This window comes from Desmodus rotundus, chromosome 3 (genome assembly GCF_022682495.2).
Source record: "Desmodus rotundus isolate HL8 chromosome 3, HLdesRot8A.1, whole genome shotgun sequence".
In the NCBI taxonomy this organism is placed as follows: domain Eukaryota; kingdom Metazoa; phylum Chordata; class Mammalia; order Chiroptera; family Phyllostomidae; genus Desmodus; species Desmodus rotundus.
This window is the reverse complement of record NC_071389.1, coordinates 11,001,277-11,029,232: the sequence shown is the minus strand read 5'-3', so window position 1 is coordinate 11,029,232 and position 27,956 is coordinate 11,001,277. Positions and strand designations below refer to the sequence as shown.

Below are 27,956 nucleotides of genomic sequence, written 5' to 3'. Positions count from 1 at the left end.
TAGGAGTATAACAGGCATACAGTAGGAGTCGGAGCATGTCCTTCTCTTTTTAGTAACCCTTTGGCGTTTTTATTACTTTTTGACCAAAAATGTCTTTGAGGGTCCAGCTATCTCCCTTACTCTCTACCTTACTCACCTACAACACCTCTGCGTGCAGCCCTACTAACTTGTGCGTTTCCCCACATGCGGATGTTGCCTTTGTGCATGCTGTCCCTTCTGAGATTTCTTTCGTTTCCCTCTGCATCCCTTCCTTCCCCTGGCTAGCTGATTCCTGTTTCTTCAAGACCCAACTCAAACACTGGATCCTAGGAAAACCTTCCCCAACACACACTTCCTGCTATCACATGTGGTTGAGATGACGTTTCCCTGGGCTCCCCGTGCACACATGTGGAGTCTTCACACTCTTGCAAAGACCTTATTTGATTCCTATTTATACTCCCAGTGCTTGGCATAGAACCGATAAATACCTGGTGATTGAATACATGACATGTTGTGCAGGCTCTTCTTGGGCACCACACGGCTTGCAGGATAGCTGTTGTCCCTGCTCCCCAATTTCTCTGTACCCCTGCCTCTCTGAGTGATGTGAACCCAGATCTCAACTGAGTTTAGTGACCCTGGCCCCCTGGGCTTACTTAAATATGTCTTGTTGATATGAAAGTTGTAGTTCTAGGGAATGGATTGCATCTCTCATAGAGAGTCAGAAATCTTTCCTTGCTAGTGTTCCTTCAGTATTTCCCCATTCTAAGTTTTGTGTAAGGAGAGTACAATCAGTACAGTGTCAAAAGCTATAGAGGGAAATGCTAGAACTTTTAAGAGCAGTGAGATCATCTCCACTGTAATCTTTGCATGTGATGAAATTGCCCAGGAGCCTGGCACGTTGCTTCTTTGTACACCAAACTGTCAGCCAGTGACGGCTCCAGCGTCAGAAGGCTCAGGGACCAGCGCTAGCATAAGGTCTGCCGAGTAAGCAGGAAACGAGTCTTTTTCTTAAGTGTGCCATGGAAGCTGTCGATCACGGGTTCTCACACACGTGTTCTCCTCCCAGGGTCATGCTGCTGATGTGTTTGAGGCCTACACACAGCTTCTAACGGAGATGGTGCTGAGGCTTCCCTACCAAATCAAAAAGATCGCTGACACCAGTTCTCGAATCCCGCCTCCTGTCTTTGACCATTCGTGGTTTTACTTCCTCTCAGAGGTAAGTGAAGGGAGCAGCGCCTGTTGAGGAGCGGACACGTCGGCCGTGACTACCTTTGTGGCCCCCTTTCATCCTGACGCTCCCCCAGTACCCCCCTCGGCCTCACCTGTGCAGCATATACTACAGGGCGGGGCAAAGCGGGTTTGCAGCCGTATGTGAAACATAGAGTTTTTCGTGTATTATCATTTACTGATCATTGTAGTATTTTCCACACCAAACTGTAAACTTCCTTTGTCCCCCCCGCCCCCCCCCGCCATATGTGGCAAAGCTGTAGAAGATGTGCCGCAGAGCGAGCTGTCCACCTGACTTCCGGTTCTGCCCATTGAACTTCCCCCACACTTAATGACAGTACAGAGGCTTCATACTTCGCACTCTGTCTGGAAAACAGAGTAGACTAAATTAACAGAGAGGCTCTAATACAGGGAATCGGTTACACAGCATTGAAGCAGCTAAAGATTAGAGGGGAACGCTGAGGTACGCAGCGATGGTGACTGCGAGCGCTGCCAGCAGCCTCGAGCATGAAGAGGGAGGCCCAGTGGATCTGAGGAAGGATGTGGCTGCTGGCCTCTCCGGAGCTCTGAAGACAGGGGCTGGGACGTGGATGATTCTGGAAGTACTGAAAGAAGCTGACGATTAGAGCCAGCTGTAGTTGGTTTGTTATTGAGTACTGAAGAAATGCTGGAGCCTGCCAGGGTGAAGGGTTCTTGCTAGGACAGCAGGCAAACAGGAAGAAGCGACTCCCTCCCTTTCCTCCTGCCTCCCAGTGTCCCTCTGGTGCTCCCTAGTGCAGAACCCAAGAGGGGCCAGTTGCAAAGATGCAGTGTGGTTGCCATAGTTCTGGACTGGACACTACAGAGCAGGGTATGTGGTAGGGTGGGTTTGGAGCCAGCTGAGAAATAACCACTTAGCAACCACAGAAAGCATGAGATTAATTCTGGGAAGAAGAATCTGCGAGCAAACTCCCAATGATCTCTTCAAGGTGTATAGCTGTAACAATCTTACCTCTTTCCCTGCCTCTTTTACCTGGAAGGGAGATTCTGAGTTTTTTAGAAATATATATTTTAACTCTGGGGGCGCTGGAGTGGAGGCCAGTCTTCCTTGAAGATTCCTAAGTATTCCGGGGGGGGGAGGGGGGCAGGAATATTGCTGTTTTTCCCTCTTTGACTTCTTTCTTCCTATGCCTTTCTCCTGGCCCCTGTAAGGAGTATTAAAGTTCACCAGAGGCCAGCTTGGCCAAGAGAAAGTAGCTTGGTTTGTGTTCCCTGCCAGTTTTTGGTTTTTGTTTTTAATTTTGTTTGGTTTTTCTGAGAATTTTTTAGTTTATTTCAGCCAGACTGATACGGTGGGAAACAAGAGCTCAAATACTTTGGAGAGTAAGTTTTGCTCTCACCAGTTTTCAATAACAGTTCACAAAACCCCAGGCTGGTACAGACACAGTCCCAGAGTCCTTGACCACGCTGTTTCTCCCCTCCAGTACCTGATGACTCAGCAGACGCCATTCGTGCGCCGCCAGGTCCGCAAACTCCTGCTCTTCATCTGCGGGTCCAAGGACAAATACCGCCAGCTCCGGGATTTGCACACCTTGGACTCCCACGTGCGTGGGATCAAGAAGCTGCTGGAGGAACAGGGGATATTCCTCCGGGCAAGTGTGGTGACAGCCAGCTCAGGCTCCGCCTTGCAATATGACACACTCATCAGCCTGGTACGAGGGGGTGGAGGGGGTGGAAACGGTAGGGTGGGAAGGGGGTAGGGTGGGAAGGGGGCGTGTGACGAGGCTCAGCCGAGTAGGTAATCCGGGTGGAGCTGCACAGGGCTTGCAGACATGCAGAGGGCATCCTGGCCAGGGTTAAGATCGGGATAAACCCAAAGTCCCTGACTGGGTGCCACACCAGGTGTAGTTGGCTTCGGGGTCTGCAATTTCCCCCTCACGTTCCCACCCCCACCTGGCTGGGCTCCTCCATTATGAAGAGTGTGGACTTGGGTTTTTTTTACCAGTGTCATTTGTTCACATCGCGGACAAGAGCGACCTGATGTCCGTGCACCTCTGATTCTTGTCCTTGGATGCTAAAGACGTGATGTCTTATGCCTGAAGATAAATTGTCTGGACTTTGGGGAGTAAACTGAATATGTTGCATAGGAGCATCCAGAAAGAATACCTTCAGTACTACAGACTCCTAATCTAACGTCCTTACTCTTGTGCTTTTAGTAAGAAAACCGTAGACTGGACTGTGGGTTTCCAAGTCATGGTGGGTCTCTCTTGCTGCAGTATTGAGTGGTCTGAAGGAAGCTTGAAAACAAAGGGCCTTTGTATGGTGGGGAGTTGAACAAAGGAGGCTCAGTAAGAGCCTTGTGTGTGGGCCTCGTCCCAGGTTCACCGGGGCATTGGATCCACCTTGCAGAGAGCACCGTGTTCAGTCCGCATCCAGAGCCAGGATGAAGGCCCCTCAAGGCAGCAGGTGTGGTACCGGCTGGGCTGCCGGGCAGGGTTACTCATTTTCGGTGATTGGCTTTCATTTCAGATGGAGCACCTAAAAGCCTGTGCAGAGATCGCTGCCCAGCGAACCGTCAACTGGCAGAAATTCTGCATCAAAGACGACTGTAAGCAGTGCTGCTCCTTCTGGTCGCTGTCATTATTCATTCCTGCAAAAACTATTCTTGAAGCTGCTATTTGTCACATGCCACCTAACGATGGGGATATCTCCTGAGAAATGTGTCGTTGGCCATTTCACTGTTGTGCGAGCATGCGCCATACAAATCTAGACCGTGTAGCCCACATACACCTAGGCTGTGTGGCACGCCTGCGTTGTACGTGTGGTCCGTTGTTGACCAGATTGTCGTGACGCGGCGCGTGACTGTATAGACAGCTCTGCCTAGGAAAGGCACGTGAGAGCTTAAAGAGTGATAAGGGTCAACAGACAGACTTGGGGTGCTACGGTGGCACGAAGGAGGGGCATCTGACTTCTCTACCATGACAGTGAAGCTGAAGAGGAGTGTATGGAGTTTAGAGAACCATCTTACTCAAAGAAGTAGGGGCAGGGAGCCAGTCTCTTTGCAGCTGTCACGACACTTGTCAGGTATTCCCAGGGGGTACAAATTCTCAGCGCATTCAGCAGCAAGGACTCAGAGAAGGAGCTGGTGCAAATAGGCCAGTCCTGGCCACGTGGTAAAGTTACCCCTGTTCTTGTGTGTGCATTGCGTTGTCGTCTTAGAGTTGAGCCACTGTCTCCTCTCCCTGCAGCTGTCCTGTACTTCCTCCTCCAAGTCAGCTTCCTGGTGGACGAGGGCGTGTCTCCAGTGCTGCTACAGCTGCTCTCCTGCGCTCTGTGCGGCAGCAAAGTGCTCGCTGCCCTGGCCGCCTCGGCAGGGTCCTCTAGTGCTGCTTCCTCCTCGGCCCCTGTCGCTGCCAGCTCTGGACAAGCCACGACACAGTCAAAGTCGTCCACTAAGAAGAGCAAGAAGGAGGAAAAGGAAAAGGAGAAAGAGGGTGAGGGTCACTCTCTCGTCTTGGTCACGAGGGTGGTGTGTTCTGATCCCTCTCGGGGCCCAAGGTTTAGTCTCTTCTGAAGTGGCTGATGCCCTCTAATGTCTATTTTGGCCTCATTTGCAGTTACGTTGAAGATGACACCCTTGACAATGTGACTCCCCATTTCAGGTGACAGTGATGGGAAAGGTCACGGTACACTGAACATTTTTCACTAGGCCAAGTTTCTTCTTCCATGAAACAGTAACACTGGCTCTGTGGCCAGCTTGTCGGTGTTCAATGAAGTGATGCTTTTAAATGTGCCTTGTAAACTGTTAAATGCTCTACAGATGTAAGCCATTTTCCCCGACTTCTTACCATCAGAGAGGCAAATGCCTTTCTGTTTCACTGCTTTTCATGGTCCTTGGAGGCCTGTGACAGGTGATCAGGGGTGGAAAGCAAGGAAGACGGTTCTTCCAACTAATTATTCAGACCTCTCTGTGCAGGTGTATGGTAATGTTGACTGTTTTAGATAGCGAACATCTAAAAAAAATTTCTCCTCCAGTGGAGCTGTGTTTGTTTAGTGCCAGGCTAATGCAAGCACTTTATTCCATGCTTTTTGGGGGGGCATCACTGTATGTCTCATTTGGGGTTGACCTTTACTTCCCCAGGAAGCACCTGAAAGTTGTCTTCAAATGTAACCATTTAGTTCAAACTTTTAGGCGTGGACAGCCTTCCCTCCCTCCCTACATGGTAGCACCGGCTCTGGGACTCTAGACTACTTCTTCCTATTCTTTGTGTCCGAATCTCGCAGGTGAGAGCTCAGGCAGCCAGGAGGACCAGCTGTGCACAGCTCTGGTGAGCCAGCTGAACAAATTTGCGGATAAGGAGACCTTGGTCCAGTTTCTGCGCTGCTTCCTGTTGGAGTCCAACTCTTCCTCGGTGCGCTGGCAGGCCCACTGCCTGACACTGCACATCTACAGGTGAGGCCCAGGGCTGTTGGACAGTCTCCTGTCTGCGACCAGAGCGGGCGGAGCAGTTCTGCCTCGATTCGATGTTACCTGTTCATGGGCACAGTGTCAATATTTACAGCAGCCTGAAAATCCTCTTAACTACTGCAGGTTTCTTCATCGAGTTACTCTGCTTTTTGCTATCAAAGTGATGCCATAAGCAAAAGATGATCTGTTTTCTGCTCAGAAGGCTATGCTTAGAAGTTTGTAAAATGACCAGGCCTGACTCTTTATGCTAACAAAGCTCGTTACTGCCATCAAGTAATGTTGGGTGATGGGAATAGGCCACCTCCTGAAGACAGGAAGGGACCATGCTACATCGGTTAGGGCTGGCTGTTGGAAGAGCAGCACAGCCATTGGTTGTGGGGAAATGGATGTGTCCACAAAAACAGTGCCTGCGCCCCGTTGATAAAGAGCCTCAGGGTTTTCCGGTGCTTGGTGGCATGAGCTGTCATCTGTCCACAGAAACTCCAGCAAATCTCAGCAGGAGCTCCTGCTAGACCTGATGTGGTCCATATGGCCAGAACTCCCAGCCTACGGTCGGAAGGCTGCCCAGTTCGTGGACCTGCTCGGCTATTTCTCCTTGAAAACTCCACAGACGGAGAAGAAGGTAAGCCACTTCTTTATGGTCAGAGATGCTAACTTGCCATTTTCAACCTTTTTTCTCTTAAGAACCTTCTGACCAACCCAAAGGTAGTGCATGTGTGAAACCATATGTGTATATACACACTCCCAGTGTGCAGGCCGCACAGGTAATACACACCAGCATGTAAGTACAGTCTGAAAGTGGCCTAGGCAATAGAAGTAGATCAAGTGGGAAGAAAATATAACTCACCAAAGTTGCTTGGGAATGACAGTGCCCCTCTGGTTTTCCTGACAGCCCCGATTACGTCCCCAGAGTGTTTCTGCAGTTAGACAACCTTTTCGTGGCTTCCCCGTACGAGTGACATTTATCTTCCTCCACAAGGTTTAAAAAGCTGGACTATCGTAAGATTGTGGAAGCTTCTAAAGCAGATAGAGTCCTTTAAACAATTAGGTGTTGGGCCCAGCTTTGCATGGTTCCGACGGGGGCTGAAAGGTCTGGTACTTCTGCGGACAAGTCTTTTCCAGTAAGACTTTCCTTTGTGCTTTAACTATGGTCTTTTGTTGACTTCTGTTTCAGTTGAAGGAATATTCACAGAAGGCGGTGGAGATTCTGCGGACTCAAAACCACATTCTCACCAACCATCCTAACTCCAACATCTACAAGTGAGCTTTGTTCTGCTTTCTCCCTCTTTGAAGCTCAGCCAGTGGCCCAAGTTGCTCTCTCCACACTGACTGGCTCCTACATACGGGTCAATATGCCCCTGTCTGTTTGGTCTCTCAACCCCTCCCTCAGAGCTGGGGCCTGGCCCATAGAGGTTACTCAAAATATACTTTTGATCCAGAGCGGGATTTGGGCTTGGTAATCAGAAATTTAAGAAGGTCTCTAGTTTCCAGGGTCTGAATCTAAATCAAATAAGACAAGTTTACGGAAAATGGCTGCATTTCAAAAAACTTTTAAAAGAGACTATTGATTAAATTGACAATTTATTACTTCCATGGTTTAATAGTGACTGTTCTTTTTTTTCCTTCAAACTTTATTGAGGCACAGTTTCCATACTACAAAATTTACTTATTTTAAATATACAGTTCAGTGATTTTTAGTATACTTAATTATGACTCTTTGAGTCAAACTTCAACGTAACTTTAGGATCCCCCTGACCTCAGGAGAGCTCAGAAACAGGAAACACCCAAGGTCGATTAGCTGAAGTTTCCTTCCTGTGACTTCCAAAGCCTGCTGGCATTTCTCACACGTCCTTGTGTCCTCCCTAGGGTGGGGACCGCCAGGGGAATAGTGGGCCATGGCCTTTTCATGGCTTCTTTACGAAGCTCAGTGCTTTCTAAGATGGAAATGTCTGTATGCTGAGACTGGTTTCTTCTTTAGCACCTTGTCTGGCTTAGTGGAGTTTGATGGCTATTACCTGGAGAGTGACCCCTGCCTGGTGTGTAATAATCCAGAAGTGCCGTTTTGTGTAAGTGACCTCTTCAACGTGGACAGTCCTGAGACTTGCAGGGCCAGTGGGTTTCTCGTTTCCAGAGCCTGGCTGTTCCCGCGTAGGTGTTCCTCTCCTAATGCTCGGTCAGCAGTGGTTTGAGCCCTTACCTGCCATGCTCGTTACCGTAAATAGCAATTTCATCCGTGGATGAAGAGTGGGTTACGTTGATGAATTTTAAAGAAGAAAGGATGAGCCGTTCACCTTGAACTAATGCGCTGTTTTGTGTGTACTCTCGTATTTAGTATATCAAGCTGTCTTCCATTAAAGTGGACACGCGGTACACCACCACCCAGCAGGTTGTGAAGCTCATTGGCAGCCACACCATCAGCAAAGTGACGGTGAAAATCGGAGACCTGAAGCGGACCAAGATGGTGCGCACTATCAACCTCTATTACAACAACCGAACCGTGCAGGCCATCGTGGAGCTGAAAAACAAGTACGGGCTCTTGGCACTTTGGGTGGGGCAGGAGGCTTGTAAGGCCTGACGCCTGGAGCTGGCTTTGGTGGCTGGAGTCTGGTGAAGCAGCACATCCCTGGAGGTCCAGTAGGTCCTCTTTCCCCTTCAGTCATGGCTGGGAGGCCAAGGGAAATTCTGGCTTCTGAGGATGTGGACAAAGGTTATTTTAAAGTCACGTCCAGTGGAGCCTTGGGGTCTGTGGAAGCCCCTCAACAGTTTGTCTAGGGAGGCGAAGCGGAGTGAGGGGGACTCCAGGCTTCTCACACCCATGCTAACTAGAGCAATTCCATTTTCATATAAAACCACCTACATACATTGGAAAGCAGTTGTCATTTCTTGGGTTTGGACGCTATTCTCTTGCTCACAGAGCAGGCAGTGTTTCTCCAGAAGTCTCTCTAGTACATAGTCCTTCCGTTTCTGCATAGTGCCTCCCCTCGGTATCTGCTGGTGCTGGGTCTTTCTAGCTCACGGACGCCAGTGTTTGAATCTGGGCGTGCCATCTATGGGCTAAAGAAGGTGCCCGCAGGTTTCAGTGCTGACTTCTGTGAGGCTGACGCGCTGCCTCCGGCGCTCAGAGGGCACCTCGCGGTGTTGACTTCCAGAGACAGGCCTTGTGTGGCTGAGGTCACAGGCATTGCTGTTGGGCAGGGAACACGCATAGGTGGTACCTGAATATTAAGCCGTACCATGCCGTTCTGCACATAGAGTGGGAGTGTTGGTATTATTCCAAGAGGCAGAGTAAAGCTGGAGTGTAACATGTCAACAAGTGGCCCCCAGGAGCTCCGCCTGAAGGAGGCTTTCTCGTCTTCCTTTTCAAAGCAGAGTTAACACTGGTGACCCGCGAGTAGCAGCTACTCACTGGGATGACCGAAGTCCCTTCTGCGGGAAGAGGGCTGACTTTCCCTCTGTGGAGTCAGTGCAGCTGCTGGTAAAGCTCTTAGGCTCTGGAATGAGACTGTGGATTCACATCTCAGCTCTGTTGCCCATGTCTCTGACCTTGGGGGAGTTATGTAGCCCCAGTTTCCTTAACTTTAAAGTAAAGAGAGTTAAGCTCACTTTCAGGGTGTTATTTTAAGGATTAAATGAGTTAGAGTGTGTGTGTGTGTGTGTGTGTGTGTGTGTGTGTGTGTGTGTAAAGTGCTGAGAACAGAGCCTACCTGGCACATGGTAAGTGCTCAGTAAATATTGCTTCTAATTGTATTAGTATAGTTACCTTAAATTATTACTTGCCGTTTCTCTGACTCTATTCGGCACTCAGTCCAGATTCCAGTACGCCCCTGTGCCTTGCCAAGGCAACCTGAGCATTACCCTTCCAAGGTAGTTGTCGGGGTGGGAACTCAGGCAGCCGTCGTCCTGGTAGTCTCGAGATTACAGGCTTCAGTGCGCCAGAATTTTGGAGGAATGTCTTTCCTTGACAAGGACTTCTGTTTTTCTGGAATCTCAAAAATTATCACATGGAATGTCTTAAAGCCCTTGTGTGTTCAATCTTTTTTAGTAGAGAAAGGGTAGTAGAAAAATATTTTTAAAATTAGGGTGCTGTTATTTGCCAGACTTCCTGCTTTTAGAGAAACCACTTCATTGCCTTAGAAAAATACACATGGATGGCCTTCATCTCATCAGAGCATCGTCACTGAAGGTTAAGTCAGGGGCTCTCGGGCCCTCTGTCCCTCTCTCTGACTCTGTCTCTCCTAGGCCGGCTCGCTGGCACAAAGCCAAGAAGGTTCAGCTGACTCCCGGGCAGACAGAAGTGAAGATCGACCTGCCCTTGCCCATCGTGGCCTCCAACCTGATGATTGAGTTTGCCGACTTCTATGAAAACTACCAGGCCTCCACAGAGACCCTGCAGTGCCCACGCTGTAGTGCCTCAGTCCCTGCCAACCCAGGGGTCTGTGGCAACTGTGGAGAGAACGTCTACCAGTGTCACAAATGCAGGTAAGCAAGCAGTTGTCACCCTGGCCAGGACCATGTACGTTCCTTATATTTTTCCGAAAGCGCCTCAGGGTGGGCAATTTTAGTGTCTGGGCCCTCATAATAGTTAGGGCATTACAGGTATGTAGAGTGTGGAGTCCAAGGGGAGAGAGAAGGCGGGGGGAGGAGGGGGCAAGAGTGGTGTGTGTGCGTTTGCCCTCCTGTGTGGGCAGGGGTCCGTAAGTTTACTTCTGGGTCCTCTGTTGTTGCCTGGTTGCTTAAGTTACCCTCACCTGTTTGTTACTGTCCCTCCACTAGTCCCTGCAGTAGTTGACAGGGTGCAGATGTGGCACAATCCATTTCCTCATGGGTCACCCCTACCCCACCAAGCTTCCGCTACACCCCTGACCTGGACACTTTGAATCTTCAGATCCATCAATTACGATGAAAAGGACCCCTTCCTCTGCAACGCCTGTGGCTTCTGTAAATACGCGCGTTTCGACTTCATGCTCTATGCCAAGCCTTGCTGTGCAGTGGATCCTATCGAGAACGAAGAAGACCGGAAGAAGGTGAGGCCACATCCGTCCTAGACTCAGGATCGTGGCTTTGACATGAGCTTTGGCCACAGCTGGCATAGGGCCGTGTGCTTTTCCTTCCAGCCCTGGTTGTCTTTGACTCAGCACTGTTTTCAGGACCGCGTTTGTGGGTGGGAGCAGGTAACAGTTTAAGATACATTGGAACACATGGTTTGCGTAGGATTTTGGAGAGCTGTTGGTAGTGGACTAAAATAAAGTATCTCAAGGGGCAATAACTTAAATCTGGATAGGTGGGGAGGGGTTGGGCGGCTTGCCCTGCATGTTCCCCCTGGACTGCTTCGTACTGCAGCTGTTGGTCTTCTCTCGGTGTTAGCTTGTCCAGGGGCCACTTCCTGGCCAGCATGACGCGATGGGACTGAGGATGAGGGGTGAGGAGAGGCGGACTATTGGCATAACTACTAGAAGCATCAGGGGAAAGCAAAAGATCTTTTAGCTCTGGAGTCAGAGGACCAAAGTTTCGGTTTCAGCTGTGCATTTCAATACCTTGGGGCCTGCCATAAATTACTTAACCAGCACTGCCCTTTATGTGTATGCCTTCCCCACAGGATTGTTGCGAAGAATAGAAATAATGCGTGAAACCCAGGACATGATCTGTAGGGAATGTTTCAGTGAATGATTTACTCATTCAGATTACTAAGGAAGGTCGTCATGCTGAAAAGCCTGCACACCCATGTGCCTGTCTTTTCCTCCCTAGGCTGTTTCCAACATCAATACACTTCTGGACAAAGCGGATCGAGTGTATCATCAGCTGATGGGACATCGGCCACAGCTGGAGAACCTGCTCTGCAAAGTGAATGAGGCAGCTCCCGAGAAGCCGCAGGTAATCCCAAAGTGGACGGGCATTTGAAGGGCATTCTGGACCACGACCAGAAGATTGCCCCCTGGTGAGACCACCTCACGGTGGAGACTGACCACTTCCCTCTTGGGTTGCAGGATGACTCTGGCTCAGCGGGGGGCGTCAGCTCCACCTCAGCCAGCGTGAATCGCTACATCCTGCAGTTGGCTCAGGAGTACTGTGGAGATTGCAAGAACTCTTTCGATGAACTCTCCAAAATCATTCAGGTAGAGAAATGGGGGTGACTTCAGAGTGTGTTATCAGTAGTTTTCAATGCAGCCCTGCTGCGCTCATCCAGCAGTCAGCTCCTGGGGTGGCCCTTACCCGGCTCAGCTGAGACAGCAGAGTCCCAGAAGCCGCCCCACAGCGCTTCTCTCCCGTTGCGGCTTCTGGTGCTTGGCAGAGCGCGAGTTCATTCCAGAAGACTGAAAATGGAGATTATGATAGATTTGTTTTTCTTGACCATTTACAACCCATCTTTTAGTAGAGGGGTTACTGGTTTTAAACAGTTGGGTGCCAAGAATCTGTTCCCTTTTTCTGATATATGAGATGTTGGCAGGCTAGATGGGTAGGGCATACCAACTCCCTTCAACCAGGGCGGGCCTTATAGCGGGTGGAATATTGATCTCCATGGGACGGAAGGCTGCCTGTGGACAAGGAGAGCAGCCAGTATCCTTGCCCCCAAGTCACTGGTGTGTTGTCTTTGCTACATGTACGTACAGTTCTGACTGTTGTTTGGTCATTACGAGACAGTGTCGCAGGAGAGTTAAGGGCGTGGGCCTGTGATCAGAGGCTGTTCTGACTCTCCCACACCTCGGGCACGCCAGCCCCTCAGCCTGTTCCTTTTCTGTGAAATGGGGATGGAGTATCTGACTGGTGGGGTTGTCAAGAAGGTTAAATTAGAAATACATATAAAGTATTTTTTCAAACCAAAGCTGATTTCTTGTTAACTTCTTCCTTCTCCTTATTTTAATTGCTAATTTCTTTCTTTGCCTTTTTTCTTAGAAAGTCTTTGCTTCACGCAAAGAGTTGCTGGAATATGACCTGCAGCAGAGGGAAGCGGCCACCAAGTCATCCCGGACCTCCGTGCAGCCCACCTTCACTGCCAGCCAGTACCGCGCCTTATCCGTGCTGGGCTGTGGCCACACGTCCTCCACCAAGTGCTATGGCTGTGCCTCAGCTGTCACCGAACATTGCATCACACTGCTCCGGGCCCTGGCCTCCAACCCAGCCCTGAGGCACATTCTCGTCTCCCAGGGCCTCATCCGGGAGCTCTTTGATTACAATCTTCGCCGAGGCTCCGCAGCCATGCGGGAGGAGGTCCGCCAGCTCATGTGCCTCCTCACTCGGTCAGAGCCTGCGTCATCGAGGGGCTAGTAGTGCTGCAGTTCGGGGGTCGGTGGCCGCCGCGATGGTGCGGTAGAGGGTGCAGAGCAGTATGCTTCTCAGTGCCGGACAGGTTGGCCGGCTCATCATACAGGAGCAAACGGGAGGCTGTCCCAGGTGTGAAGACAGGAACTTAGGGAGCGTTCGAAACCCCATAGAAATAGTATGTTTGGATTGTACTGTGCTTTGTTGGTTCCAGTGAAATTTCCTGAGGAAGTGGTCTCGGGATTCTGGGGAAAGAGGAGAAGGGAGTGAGTGGGCAGTTGGACTCAAGACTCACCCACAAGAAGACAGTGGAGCAGTGGAGTCTAGTGACTAAGGGCTTGGCCTCTGTATCCGAGAGACCCAGCCTGAGTATCTGGTACTTTGTACTGTGGGCCTCGGGCAAGTTCCTTAATTCCTTGAACCCAAGTTTTCCTCATCTGAAAAACACTGATAATAGTAAATCCCTTAAAGGCTCATGGTGAGGATGAAATGAAGTAATTGATAATGAAGTAATGAAGTGAGTGATAACTAGTATTTGTTGAGTGCTTAGTGCCTGCCAATGCAGGACCCAAAGCTTGGTGCAGCTGTCTATGGAGTATGTGGCTTAGACTCTGGAACCTGTTGGGTGGCTGATAAATATTACTTGTTGTTATTTACTCATTCGACAAATGTTTTTTGAGCATCTGCCAAATGCCAGGCACGGTGCCAGACTCAGAGGGCACAGTGGTAAATAAAATCCCTGCCCTCCTGTAGCCCCCATTCCAGGTGGGAGGACCGCAGTGCACAGCTAGGTCCGCAGTACCGTGTCAGGGAGGTAGACAGTGAAGGGAAGTAAAGCGTGGCGGTGACCCTGCCTGTGGGAGGGGTTGCTGTACAGGAGGGGGGTCCAGGGAGGCCTTGGAGGCTGTGGCACTTGAGCCGAGAGCTGTGTGAAGTAGGCGCAAGCCGTGCAGATACGTACGGCATGAGCTGCATGCTAGGAAGCGCACTGGAGGGCTGCGAGGCAGGGCTGTGTGGGGAGGGGTGGGGGTGCTGGAGTGAGGAACGCCCGGGGGACTCAGCGGGGTGCAGGAATTCGGGAGTGGGATGTGGGGGCCACATCCTGATGGGTCTTGTAGGTCGTTGTGAGGACTTCGGGCTTTACTCAACAAGTGTTGGAAAGCAAGAGAGTGATATGGTGCAATCTGTGGTTTTTGTTAATGTGGACATCATTCGTTACAAAGGGGCGTGGGTGGAAAGTGCGGATGCCCTGTGGGCAGCAAAGTAGAGGCAGTTGGAGAAGATGAGGAGAGAGATGTGGCCAACACTGAGCGTGAACGCCTAGATCTGGAGACTGTGACACACCACACGGCGCCCGAGGGCCCTGCAGCCGGGGACGGGGACTGGGAGAGAGGCTCCCCTGTGTTGCTGCTGCCCTTCCCCCAGTCAGGGTCCCCTCCCAGGAAAGGTGGCTGTGACCGATGGGTGTGACTGCACACCAGGGCACTGTGGGCCAGCGCTGCGGTCCTGCCCTGGGAAGGCCACGTAGCCCCAGACACGGACTTCTGCATCTCTGGGCGCCTCCAAGTAGAAGAGGGGGCACAACCAATAGTGGGTAACGAGACCCTGTTTTTGCTTCTGCAGAGACAATCCAGAAGCCACCCAGCAAATGAATGACCTGATTATTGGCAAAGTCTCCACAGCTCTGAAGGGCCACTGGGCCAATCCCGACCTGGTGAGCAGGGCAGGCGTCCCCTCTGACTCCTCCCGTGCTTCCTCCTGCCGGTCCCGTTGTGATGAGCGAGCAGCATGGTGGCCGCAGAGCTCACATCCCAGAGTGGCATTCCCTGGTCAGACCCAGCACCACAGGGGAGAGGAAGTGGGCGGTCGGCCGTGGGGAGTACAAGGGCCTCCATCTGTCCTTCCTCTCATGATGCCACTTGTGACCAAAATTTTAATTCTGAGTCCTGGGTCAGAGCTTGGACATAGGCCAGCCCTGGCACTGATCCCTCAGACCCTTCTCTAACTCGTGCCTCTTCCACTTGGCCTTTCAGGCAAGTAGCCTCCAGTATGAAATGCTGCTGCTGACAGATTCGATCTCGAAGGAGGACAGCTGCTGGGAGCTCCGGTTGCGCTGTGGTGAGTTTGGGGAGTGTCTCATCAGGAGCTTTTCAGAGGAAGGAAAGGAGGCCTCCAGGGCGGTCCCAGCCGCAGAGGGGAGAGGAGCAGGGGCAGGGTGGTGGGGAGCTTTGTGACCCTGACTGTGCCTGCCTCCCACCCAGCTCTCAGCCTCTTCCTCCTGGCCGTGAACATCAAGACCCCCGTGGTTGTAGAGAACATCACGCTCATGTGCCTGCGGATCCTGCAGAAGCTGATCAAACCCCCTGCTCCAACCAGCAAGAAGAACAAGGTACTGGGCAGGGGGGCTCCGAAGGCAGGTTAGGGTGCCCCCGCCACCCCACGCCTGGCCAGCACTGTGCCCAGCCTCACGCCGAACTCCCCTGACCTGGGGGGCACCGCCACTTCCTCTGCCGCAGTTCAGCAGAGATGGGTTGGGACTTTCGAGAAGGAAGGTTTCTCAGGGGAAAGTCAGGACTAAAACAGACACGACAGTCCTGCAGAGGACCCCTTTCTGCCTTTACATTAGGGGACTTGCAGCTCCCGGGCAGCACGGTGCTCTTTACCACCCCGTGCCTCTGCCCATGCGGTACTGTGTGGCGATGTCTTCATTTACTAGCATCGTGACCTTGGGCACGCTGTTTAACTCAGGTTCCTCACTTTTTCCATCTTTAAAATGGGAATAGAGTCTCCACCTTGAAATGTTGTGAAGAGTAAATAAATGACTTAACGAAGGTCAAATGCTCAGAGCAGAGTCTGGCCCAAGTTAGTCCTTAATAAGTGTTGTCTGGGGCTGTATGCTCTCTTCTCTGCCTAGAATGCTCTCCTTCACTTCATTAGTGGCTCCTTAGGAGGTCCACCCGCTGCTGGGCTGGCTGCAAGCTCCTGGAATCCAGGGACTTCTTACTAACATTTTTTTTTAAACAACCAGTGCATAGTGTGATATCTGGTATATAATAGTCACGCAGTAAATCATTGGTGTAAGTGAATGAATAAAGCCAAGTTCTTATCCTAAGATAACTAGCCAAGCCACAGAGTGACTTGCTTGTACCAGCTTGGAGAATATGCAGGCCATAACTCTTTCCCTTGGCCTTGCCTAAGGCTAGCTGCCTCCCGCTGCTCTTTGTGGTGTCCCTTGATGGGAAACAAAGCCTTCATTGCAAGCAGGCTGCCTTCTGAGTGGTAAGCACTCGGGAGGAAGCTGATGACGGACAGCCCTCAGAAAAAACGGGACTGAGGTACCTTCCTCCCTTCCCTTGGACGAAGGTTCGTTTCCCCTCGGCCAGTTTTCGGGAAATGAAATTGGTCCTTGACCGAAAAGAACCTGAGCCATTCACGTCATTCTTTCCACAGTGCAAGATGAAGGGAGGTCCCCACAGAGTTCTCACCCTCTAAGCCCCCGTGTCCATTGTCTCTGTCCACGTTTTGCTAGTTTTAGCCTAGAGAGAGCCGCCTGCAGGTTCCAACAGTGTGGGGTCAGCGCTGGTGGGACTGCTGGATCTGGGCAAGAGTGGCGGCAGCTGCCGGGCGCTTCGGTCAGGAGCCTGCTGGCGAAGCAGTGCTGGTAGACGTCATGAGCGCTCACCGCTTCCCCGTCCAGGGGGCAGTTTGGGGAGTTCGCACAAGTGCCCTGCTTTACGCCAAGGACAGTGCTGCCTTGAAGGAAGGCGCTCGTGCGATGGTGTCGGCTGAACCGGCTGCTTTCTCTGGAACCCACTTGTGCTCGCAAGGATGGCTAATGGGCAGACAGTGGGTGCTCAGAATTGGGCACCGGGCGGACACTGCCTTGACGAACAATAGAGTGAGCCTGCCACTTGTAGCGGAGCTGATGTGGCTCCGCGAGCCAGTGTTTCCGAATGACCAGCACATGTCCCAGAACTGTGCGCGGGTGCAAGGCGGGTTGTAGCGCCATGCCCTGTGAAGTCTGCTGGTTGGTGTCCGATTCCACGTGATAGCCGATCTCTGAGAACCTGCAGTTTGAATTTTGGTTGAATTTTGGGGTCGTATCAAAGAAAAAAAATCAAAAATTAATTGAAAATGATATAAAAATACTCTTTTCTGATTATGTATCTTTGTGGGGCTAGAGGTTTTTCATACACTTAACCAAAACAGCATATCGCTACCACTGCTCAAAAGCAGAAGCAGATATGGGAATCCAGCTGTCTTGTTAAGGCAGTCATTACATTATTTTCAAAATAAAAAACTACCACTCCTTTCTCTAGATTACTTTTGTTTTAGAAAATATAAAAAATGTCACTTAGGTTGATAGGAAATGGACTTAATCTTATTTTTAAATGAGTTAGTAAATATTTTAAGGATGTCTTGGTTTTGACTTTGAACATGGTAAATATCCATAGCTAGAACCACACATCGGAAAGCTCTCTAGAGCGGTCAGTGATGTTTAAGAGTGTGATGGGGTCCTGAGGCCAAAGCCTTTGAGAATCACTGGCTTGAAGTTCCGATGAGTAATGGCTCTTTAGGTTCTGGAGGCTGCTCAGTGACCCCTTGAAGATTTATGCTTGGGAAACTGCACATCAGCCTGGGGATGGGAATCAGTGTATGTGGCTACAGGACTGTCTGCAGGGAGCCAGCTCCATCTTACCCTGCACAGTCAAAATCATCGGCCTCGAGCTCAGTGTGGAGATGCTGCTGCCAAATTGGATCAGAATGCTTTAGCAGAACATGTATTTGGGCATAGAAGATACGATTGTTGATCCTTCTGATCTTCTTGCCTTTGCGTGTGTCCCTGTCAGTTGTCAGCGCCCCTGTGGCTCAGCTGTGCCCTCACACGCTCTCCTCTTGTTCCATGCGCTCCTGCAGGACGTTCCCGTGGAGGCCCTGACTACAGTTAAGCCGTACAGCAATGAGATCCACGCCCAGGCTCAGCTGTGGCTCAAGAGAGACCCCAAAGCATCCTATGAGGCCTGGAAGAAGTGTCTTCCTATCAGAGGTCTGTTTGTCTCTTCAAGACTTGGGAGATCAGTCCTTCCTACCCCTGTCCTGACAGCTCCAGAATCCGCCCTTGGCCCTCACTGTCTTTTCCTTACTCCCCTTGCACCCCTTTGTCTGCCAGGGATAGATGGCAATGGGAAGTCCCCAAGCAAATCAGAGCTCCACCATCTCTATTTGACTGAGAAGTACGTGTGGAGGTGGAAGCAGTTCCTGAGCCGTCGGGGCAAGAGGACGCCCCCCTTGGATCTGAAATTGGGCCATAACAACTGGCTGCGGCAAGTGAGTGACCACCTGCCCTGGGCCCCCGCTCGGCTGCCCCAGCTCCAGAGAGCGGCACCTTCCCACACGTGCTGCACTTCCTCCCCTTTCTCTTTGCCTTCTTGCTTCCTTTCAAGAGGAAGGAAGAGTAGGTTGAGGTTCTTGGTTGCAGCCACCAGCGTGGTGGACTGGCCAGAGCAGGACTTCGGTACCCTCTCTTTAAGCTTGTCTTGCCCCTGCGGTCCCCTTTTTTCCTTCCGTTGTGCACACCTCCTGCTGTCCTCTCCCTCTTCCTTCTAGCTGATGTCTAAGTAATTACATTTTCAGAACCCATTTGTGTATTGGTACATAGGATGAGGGATATTTGGCATGTAAGAGTCCTCAGAACAGAATTATCGAAGTCTTTGCTAAGATAATTTGAAAAGACACGCTTGTCTTTTCCCAGTTCAGTCACCTTAGGCATGTTCTCCGAAGTACTTGATGGAGAGTCTCATGAAGAATACCCCCTGGCAGCCGCTCTCCCAGTCTGTGGCAGTCAGAGCTTGGGGTAGCATGTGCTTTTGGCCTTTAACCTTTTCCTGGAGAGGTGCCCAGAGGACTTCAGGATAGTGGTGGTTGACTGTCCTGCGGGGGGCCTGCTGAGAGGCCGCCACCTGAGTCAGGGGCCCCCCTCCTGTGCCCTGCAGGTGCTCTTTACGCCGGCGACGCAGGCAGCCCGGCAGGCAGCCTGTACCATTGTGGAAGCTCTGGCCACCATTCCCAGCCGCAAGCAGCAGGTCCTTGACCTCCTCACCAGGTACTATGTGAGGGCGTGATGGGGAGAGCAGTCAGACCTCGTCTGGAGCCTTTTCTGCTTCCCCAGGGGAATCCGTAGCTCAGGGCAATGGGGGGTGCACCTGTGCTCTAACCATCTCATTCCATGTGGAGGACCACAGAGACAAAAAGGATGGAGAAGCTGGGTTTTAGTGGTGGCAGTAGTAGTAGTAATACAGTGTTGGCACCAGCGTATGAGCATATAAACGCTTGGCACGCGTTATCTCATTTAATCCTCAGAGCACCCTGGGCTTCAAGGGGCTGATTAACTTCTCTACCAGAAGGCAGTGTTTGAGTTCAGGCGGTCTAATCCCAAGGCCACCGTTGTTGGCCCCCGTATGGTACACTCACCTTCTGAGGGATTCAGTCAAAAACACAGTCTTGGCTGCCCAAATGATCGCTGTTCATACTTCAGTGCTCATTCTAAATGAGTGTGGTTATCGTATGCCATTCCCTGTTGCGTGCTCTGGGTTCTTCCCTAGTTTGGGGAGTTCCCTAGTGGGAGGTTGGGGTTTTCTCAAGGAAGGGGGAGCGAAGGACAGCCCACGTGGAAGATGGAAGGAGCGTACGGAACTCGGAGGCTATAGGAGCTACTGGAGTTCCCTCACAGTGCCTGTCTGTCCTGATGGCAGTTACCTGGACGAACTGAGCATCGCTGGCGAGTGTGCCGCCGAGTACTTGGCTCTCTACCAGAAGCTCATCACTTCAGCTCACTGGAAAGTCTACCTGGCAGCTCGGGGAGTCCTGCCCTACGTGGGCAACCTCATCACCAAGGTATCCCCCCGCTGCGGCCCAGGAGAGCCCTTTCCCTAGTTCTACCAGTGAGCTCTTTCTGTGATACACACTTTGCAATGTTCTTTTGTGCTGAGAAGAAATTTTTGTTGAAAATAGTATTTTTATGACTTCATTATATTTGTCATAAGGGTGTAGCAATCTGTTGGGGACACTTGGGCTCTTCCAGTTTTTAAGCAATCCCCTAACACCAGTGCAGCTGTCCTTGGCTTCTCGGAAAGGAGGTTTGCAAAGATTCGGCCTCAGGGACCGTTAGAATAGAATGATGAGGACGGCACAGAGTCTTTGGTTGGTGCCGCGAACTCCCGGACTGGCGGTGGAGGTGACTGGTGTCATCGGCAGCGCTGTCACACTAACTGTGCCTCTCGTCCTGCTCAGGAAATAGCCCGCTTGCTCGCTCTGGAGGAGGCCTCCCTGACCACCGACCTGCAGCAGGGCTACGCCCTCAAGAGTCTCACAGGTAGAGCGCTGCCGGGCCCTTCCTGTGGGGTCCCTGGGTGTGATTTGGGCACCGACCCTTCGTTCCTGGGGTGCGGAGTTGACTCTCTTCCCTCACATGTTGGCCGTAGTGTACACTTAAGCTCAGCACTCTTCTCATCTGCAGGTTTACATGTTTGAGCTCCTGCTCTCTACTGATGAGTACACTTCGTGGAGCGCCTGCTCTGTGCCAAGCACAGAGAAGGCTTTTTCCTGCCTTTGTGTTGCTCATAACCTTTTGAAGACATGGCCCTTCCTTGCTTCTATTCTCATTCAGAGCTCTTGCGGCAACTTTTTCCTGTCCCCACAGGCCTTCTTTCCTCCTTTGTCGAGGTGGAATCCATCAAAAGGCACTTTAAAAGCCGCTTGGTGGGTACTGTGCTGAATGGATACCTGTGCCTGAGAAAGCTGGTGGTGCAGAGGACCAAGCTGATCGATGAGACCCAGGACATGCTGCTGGAGATGCTGGAGGACATGACCACAGGTAGCACTTCCCAGTGGCCCGGACCCCAAGGCCCCACGTCCCTTCTGGGTCTGCCTGGGAACGCTGGTCTGATTTCCTGAGTTCTGCAGAGCCAGGGGTTGGGGGTTGGGGTGCGCAGGGAGATGGCAGACATGTCCGTGCCTTCAAGTGAGGAAGGAGAAACTTCTCTGAGAGAAGACTGATTTGTGGAGCTGTAAAACCCCAGAGCAGGGCTTAGGCAGATGTGGACTTCCTGTATTGAGCTTAGAGCAGGAGGAGGTCAAGGGTCCTCGGGCTGGGATCTTTCCCTGGTTCTGGGGACCCTAAGCCACTCAGTCTGTTACCCTGACCTCTCCATCGCTCTTTCAGGGAGTTCATCTCTCCGTGCCTTTCTGCTGATTTTGGATGATCTCCTCTGTCCTGTCACTCAGTTCACTAATTTTGTCTATACTCTGCGCTACCTGTTAATCCACCCATTGTGTTCTTTCATTGACATTTCCCATCTCTTTTGTAATCTTTCAGCACGTTTCTGTGCCTGATAGTGCCAAAATCTGAAATGTTTATTGATTTCATTCTGCTGTTTGTCATTTTGGCTCTTGTTTATTGTGCCTTAACTCTTTGTGTGTGTGTTGTGATTCTTGACTGTGTTTGGGGGACTTATCTGTGGAAATTCTTCAGGACCTGAGTCAAAGATGGGGTTTTCCAGAGAGGATTTGTAACTGCTTCCGCGAGGCCTCTTGGGGCGCTGCCATCCCGGGGCTCCCTTCAGCAGAGTTCTAAACTTCGGGCTTTCAGACCTCTTAGGTACTATGAGTCACAAACCTCTGTGAGCGGCTGAGTCCTCAGAGACTCCCCCCGCCCCCCACTCATTGCCACATCTTACGGGAAGACAGCATCCTCTTATTTGCTTAGGGGAAGGGAGAGTCATTTCTAGTTGACCTGTATGCCAAGGCATGTAGCTCTCATAGGGTACCAGACTTACGTGTCTGTGGCATGTTCCTGCTAGACTCTCCATTTGGCAGGCATGGATGGGGCTTTGTGTCCAGCTCTGAAATCTTGGCAGGTTATGGAAACCGAAGCTCAGGGCAAAAGTAGCCTCAATGTTTGTCTTTTCTTTCCTTTTTCTTTTTTCTTTCAGATTTTATTTATTTATTTTTAGAGAGAGGGGAAGGGAGGGAGAAAGAGGGGAGAAAAACATCAATGTGTGAGAGATACATCGACTGGTTGCCTCTCTCACACCCCCAGTTGGGGACCTGGCCCACAACACAGGCATGTGCCCTGACTGGGAATTGAACCAGTGACCCTTCTGTTCTCAGGCCAGCACTCATCCACTGAGCCACACCAGCCAGGGCACCTCTGTGTTTCTCTGACTTCCCTGGTTACTCTTAAATTTGACTTTGCATTCTTTGCTAGTGTGGCAGTCCACTGATACCTTTTTATTCAATACTTTAAGTTGTTTCTAAGTGGTGAGAAGTGGGAAGGCGGTCGGGAAACACAGTCTGCTATGTTGCCAGACATGGAGGTCTTCTGTTGCCGTTTTCCTTCTGCCACGCTCCATGGTTTGTGACTTTGTCAGCTGGGCCCTTTTCAAGAGGATATTTCTCCTTCCTCATGCAATTTGAAGTTACGTCTTTGGCTTGCAGAAGGCAGTCTACATAACCTTTTAGAATGAAGCTGATAACTTCCCTTAGATTTGACCGGAATTCCGTTAGCCTCATGGATAGGTACAGGAGCACCTGTATTGGTCAAGAGAGTGAGAGGTTATGATTCTGAGACGAAGACGTGTGTGCAGCTAACCACGATGCGTGGTGTTGACTTGGCATTGAGGCTTTCAGCCGGAATGTGGGCTGAGTCTAAAACTCAAATCAGCTTCACGTCTCCGGCGGAACTATTGGTGCTGCCGCGTCGGGCACTTAAAGACTAACCTGGCAGAAAGACGCTGTTAGTGACGGTGCTTCACAAAGCCTCACCTTGGTTTCTGGGTGTGAATTGCTTCCCTAACTGACTTGGCCACTTTGGTTTCGGGCAGGAACAGAATCGGAAACCAAGGCCTTCATGGCCGTGTGCATTGAGACAGCCAAGCGCTACAACCTGGACGACTACCGGACTCCTGTCTTCATCTTCGAGAGGCTCTGCAGCATCATCTACCCTGTAAGCGGCGGTGCTTCCCACAGCTCTCTGCGCGTCTGCGTGAGCCTTTCCCTTGTGAACCTCTTGGTGACACGTTACGGTCATCAGCAGTCTTTACCACCTGTGGGCCATTTAGTTACCATTTTATTTTTTTAAGATTTTATTTGTTTATTTTTGGAGAGAGGGGAAAGGAGGGAGAAAGAGAAGGAAACATCAATGTGAGAGAGAAACATCGACCAGTTGCCTCTTGAAGGCTACCAACCAGGGACCCAGCCCGCAACCCAGGCATGTGCCCTGACTGGGAATCGAGCCAGCAGCCTTTCAGTCCACAGGCTGGTGCTCAATCCACTGAGCCACATCAGCCAGGGCCAGTCAACATTTTAGAAAGCACCACTGACAGACATAAAACCAGAAACAGCCTCATAATTTTCCTGTTCCTGATGATGGAAAACTGAAGACCTTCCTTGGTCTTATTTGCTAAATACAAAGTCAAGGTCAGCCTTTTTTATTTTTTTGGTTAAACTAGGTCTAACCTTCCATCGCCAAAATCCCATTGCTTATCAGTCTAATATTGTTATGAAAGAACAACGTCGAGCTGTAGTGTAAGAAATTTTCACCACACCCTCCTCCCCATTTTGGGCGTACATGCACACGTATCTGTTTCTCTGGCCTGAGCTGTGGAGAAGCATGGTGGGATCCAAAGACCCTTTCCTGTTACCGAGCAAGGATGAAAAACACCAGGATCCTCAGTTACTGATGAGAGGTCATTGGGGTCAGGCATGCCTGATGCTGTGTAATATAGAGAAGAACCTCTTCGTGACTTGAGGGCCACAAGTGACAAGGTCACCTGGCCCCAGCTTGGTCAGCATCCCATGAGACGAGCAGGTAGAGGAGACCCCCACCCCCGCTTATTTTGGTATATGGCTTTCACATGTCACTCCTCATCTGCTCACTTTGTTAGGCTTCTCTCCTGATTCACCCTGAGTTTCAGGGGACATGCTTGATAAGTAAAGCTGTTTAAATTATATTTGGAATTTTTGAATCACCCCAAGCTCCCTATTCTTTATATCTTTAAATGTGGATGGGGCTGGATGAGTCTGGCATGTCCGTCCCTCTACATATGTCTTTATGCCATCCCTTCTGATGCATCCTTCTGTCTGTCCTTTAGGAGGAGAATGAGGTCACTGAGTTCTTTGTGACCCTGGAGAAGGACCCCCAACAAGAAGACTTTTTACAGGGCAGGATGCCCGGCAACCCTTACAGTAGCAACGAGCCAGGCATCGGGCCACTTATGAGGGATATAAAGAACAAGATCTGCCAGGACTGTGACTTGGTGGCTCTCCTGGAGGATGACAGTGGGATGGAGGTAACAAGCATGGGACAGTGCCACCGTGGTTAAGAGTGTGGGCCGGGACCAAATCCAGGTTCCTGCCCTAGGGGCTGATTAACCTTGGGCAGCTAGCTTGGTTCGGCTTTCTCATCTATGAATGGGGCTAATGATTCCCACCGGCCGATGTACAGGTTAATAACCTGTCCGAGGCTCTGCCCTGGCCTGCCATGAGGTAAGCAGAGGGCTAGTGGCTCCTGCTGGTCATGGTGCAGACTTACATTCTTGTTGCTCTGGCAGAGGCCTCCCGGTGATTCCCAGCTCAGCTCCATAACTGCTGGCACTTCAGCTCTCGTGCAGATATCTGGCTCTGTGTCTGGTGCCTCGGTGTTGTTATATGCGTGGTGAAAAGCATGTTGGGTGAGACAGAACATTGCTCTTTCTGGTGGTGAGGCTGAAATGGAATCAGGCTAAGAGAAGGGCCTCGGCAGGGATTTGTAGCCTGGGGCTCATGGTTGGGGTGAAAGGGCGTTTGTGACCCATGAGCCTGTGCACAAAATTCTGTGTGTCACGCACACGTGCGCATCTTTTAGGAGAGGGACAGTCCGTTGATCCTCGACACGTAGAAGTCACGAATCGAGCTGCTGCGAAGGAGTGCCCTTTGATCTTGAAGTGTGCTTGCCCTACAATTACCTGGAATAACAGCCTCACCTGCTTTTCTGTTCAGCTTCTAGTGAACAATAAGATCATTAGTTTGGACCTTCCTGTGGCTGAGGTTTACAAGAAGGTCTGGTGCACCACGAACGAGGTATGTGCTTGTCTTTTCGTGCCGGGGGTGCGGTTTGACTTTGCTGATGTGTGCAGACTTGAACCGGGAGGAGCCGCTGTCGGCTGTCACTTACCCAGCTCACAGCAGCTCTTCTGGGGTGTCTGCCCTTCCCCTAGTCGTGCTTGTGTGGGGAAACCAGCCCTCGTGTCCTCCTCTGAGGCAGCTGGCAGGTGCGCAGAGCTTCAGGAGAGGATTGGGGGGGGGGGGTGTTCTGGCGGTGCGTAGCGGGCGGGGCAGTCTCAGGAGCACCGTGACGGGACGCCTGCTGCCTCGTACCCTTGAAGGACAGGCACCTCGTGGCTGAGGTTGATCCCCAGCTTTTTGGGGCCTGCTTATTTATCAGAACGTGTGCCCAGTGGCTGTGCCAGGGACACATAATTTCTATCTTACTAGTTGGCGTTGGGACTCAAACAGGCAGTCATTCCTGGGGAGGGAACAGGGAGGTGAAGGAAGCCTAGCGCTCTGGTCCTCTTGGCCACCTCGGTACTCCGTTTGCTCATGGAGGTCTGTGTAGACATTTCCTGTCCCCCCCCACCCCCGCCTCTTTTCTTAACCTCTCCGTTCCTTCCTTCCTTTCTCCTTCCTTCCTTTCTCACTTTCCTATTTCTTCTCATCTCTTGTCCCTGTTAAGGGGATATTTAGTAAATGAATCAAGGAAATAGTTCCAGCAAACCAGGGTCCCAGTGAGGCACCGCAGACTTTTCTAGACTTGCTCCCAGATATTTCTGTAGAGTTTAAGAAACCAGATTGGTGGTGTGCTGTTGGCCTTTACCTTGCACATATTTTTGCTCCTCCCTTTCCCCCACTGTGCTGGGAATCCTGGACAGTGTTTACTGTCGGACGGCCACCAGCTGGGCAGATCTAGTGCTGGTGGCTCAGGGACGTGCAGAAGGTTGCCCCTCCAGGGTATCTCGTCACGGACACTTTAGCATCAAAACAGAACGATGCAGACTTAATCCCTGATGCACATAAGGAATTCAGATCAACCTTCTGTGGGCATCCTTGTAAATGGTGGCATGGAACCCAAAGAATACACACGGGCACCTTCCCTTTTGAGCCATGAGGCAAGGTGGAAGTTGAGGGTCATTCGGACCCCCACATTAGAGTGTTTAATCCACTGAGGGGTCATTCTGACCGAGTCTGGAGTTTGTGGCAGCTTTTATCTGGGGCTTCATCAGTGTCCCTTCTTACTTCCCAATAAACAGCCCATCTCCTTAGCTACTGACTGGAGCCTGTCCTCTTTTCTAAGTCTGCCCATGGTCTGCGGCTGTTCCCCCTCTCAGCTCCCACTGAGCGTCCATAGCTGGAAGCCTTCCTGACAGGTTCTCTCCTCCAGGACCTTTCCCCTCCTGATGCTGAACATGGGCTCGGAGGCGGCATTGTTTCGTGTAGTGCGGCCTCAAGTGCCCACTTCTCATCTCCACAGCGAGAACAGTGGAGATGCTGCAGTGCCTGCCTCATTACCGGGAGTGCGGTGAGCGCTCCCGGCCCTCCAGTTCACAGAGCACTCTAGCCTCTGGTTCCCGAAGCCTTACTCCTTGTTAACCCGTCAGCGCAGGGGTTCTAGACTGAGGAAGTTCGGATGAATTTGTGCCTTGCCAGACGGTTACATGTGGACCTTAGGGTCTCTGTAGGCAAAGATGGATGTATCGTCTTTTCTTGCTTTTGGTTCCTGAGACGTGAGGCAAAGCTCTTTGATCCTGTTGACCTCCCTTGTCTTGATTCTTTGAGTAGTGGTCCTTCTTGGTTAGAGTTTGTGTCCTGAAGGAGGTGCAGGCCTGGCATTAGACCTGGGCTTATAGCTGAGTAACTTTGAACAAGCTGCTTTTAACCTTGTACAAAAGGGTGATGTGAAGTTCTTAATTAGCATAGGACTTGGCACAGAGTAAAACAATAAGTAGTAGTTGTTAGAGTTATTACCTAGAGTTTTAATGGAATTAAATGAGACAGTGTGTAGTTCCTGGCCTAAGCAGATACTAAATAAGTTAGCTTTCTTTCCCCTAAGTCAAACTCATTTTCACTGGGGGCCACATGAGCCTCGCGGTTGCTTTTAAAGGGCCGAATGTAATTTAGCACTGTATGAATGTAACTACTCCTTAACTTGGGGGAGGGAGCTCGGCACCGCGGCCGGGTAGAAACAAGGTGCCAGGCCAGATAAAACAAGGTGGAGGGCCGGATTCGGCCCGCGGGCCTTGTGTTTGCCACCTGTGCCCTAAGTGAAATGCAGTGCCTTTGGATTCCAGGTTCTATGGGTCACATCGTGTAGAGAAGTAGAAGTTGTCTGTGTTGCTGAGCAGTAAGCAAGACCAGGTGTTGTTTCTTTGCATTTTCTGGGCCCGATTACAAGTACCTTTCTCCAACTCTCTCTGCCCAGGGAGAGCCCATGAGGATTGTTTATCGAATGCGGGGGCTGCTTGGTGATGCTACTGAGGAGTTTATCGAGTCCCTGGACTCCACCACAGGTACGGCCCTTTCGCAGGTAACAGGAGATGAGGGGACAGGGTCTTCCTTGTAACAGGATCTGAGGGTCGGCACCAATCAACAGTTCATGTCCAGGGGCTTAGGGGTGTTCAGGAAAACACTGTCTTGTACGTCTGATCGGAATTAAAGGGGGATTACTTCTCCAACTGCGGAAGAATACAGGCATCCATGGTCTGATTCAGATACCTCTGGGACTGGGGAGAAAAAACCCCAACCTTGGGGAAAAGAATGCAAGTTAGCAGCAGATCTGAGGTCAGATTTATTTTTAGCTTACTTCTCCGCACCCCCAGTGGTGGTTGTGGTACTTGTATTTTCACATATTTGAGTAAATAATTTTGATTGAAATATTTTTAAAAGCTACTAGAGTGAGATAGTGTAGTTTAATGTCTAATATCAACCCCTTTTATTTGCCGTGTCTTTACTGGAG

At 50.9% G+C, this 27,956-nt stretch overlaps 1 protein-coding gene across 4 annotated transcripts in view; it reads left to right on the top strand.

Moving 5' to 3' along the window:
- UBR4 (ubiquitin protein ligase E3 component n-recognin 4) overlaps nt 1–27,956 on the top strand; it is a 118,445-nt gene that overhangs the window by 68,970 nt on the left and 21,519 nt on the right. For all 4 annotated transcript variants that reach the window (XM_053921231.2, XM_053921229.2, XM_053921230.2 and 1 more), the window contains 27 exons: nt 1,046–1,195; nt 2,670–2,897; nt 3,715–3,793; nt 4,434–4,679; nt 5,470–5,638; nt 6,131–6,275; nt 6,828–6,913; nt 7,632–7,719; nt 7,986–8,179; nt 9,893–10,132; nt 10,539–10,677; nt 11,399–11,524; nt 11,638–11,766; nt 12,545–12,888; nt 14,534–14,624; nt 14,944–15,028; nt 15,172–15,299; nt 17,828–17,957; nt 18,081–18,238; nt 18,904–19,013; nt 19,663–19,804; nt 20,201–20,282; nt 20,610–20,783; nt 22,792–22,913; nt 24,061–24,258; nt 24,947–25,027; nt 27,423–27,510. In XM_053921231.2, coding sequence (XP_053777206.1) covers nt 1,046–1,195; nt 2,670–2,897; nt 3,715–3,793; nt 4,434–4,679; nt 5,470–5,638; nt 6,131–6,275; nt 6,828–6,913; nt 7,632–7,719; nt 7,986–8,179; nt 9,893–10,132; nt 10,539–10,677; nt 11,399–11,524; nt 11,638–11,766; nt 12,545–12,888; nt 14,534–14,624; nt 14,944–15,028; nt 15,172–15,299; nt 17,828–17,957; nt 18,081–18,238; nt 18,904–19,013; nt 19,663–19,804; nt 20,201–20,282; nt 20,610–20,783; nt 22,792–22,913; nt 24,061–24,258; nt 24,947–25,027; nt 27,423–27,510 — 3,952 coding nt within the window. The remainder of the gene's footprint in view (nt 1–1,045; nt 1,196–2,669; nt 2,898–3,714; nt 3,794–4,433; nt 4,680–5,469; nt 5,639–6,130; nt 6,276–6,827; nt 6,914–7,631; nt 7,720–7,985; nt 8,180–9,892; nt 10,133–10,538; nt 10,678–11,398; nt 11,525–11,637; nt 11,767–12,544; nt 12,889–14,533; nt 14,625–14,943; nt 15,029–15,171; nt 15,300–17,827; nt 17,958–18,080; nt 18,239–18,903; nt 19,014–19,662; nt 19,805–20,200; nt 20,283–20,609; nt 20,784–22,791; nt 22,914–24,060; nt 24,259–24,946; nt 25,028–27,422; nt 27,511–27,956) is intronic.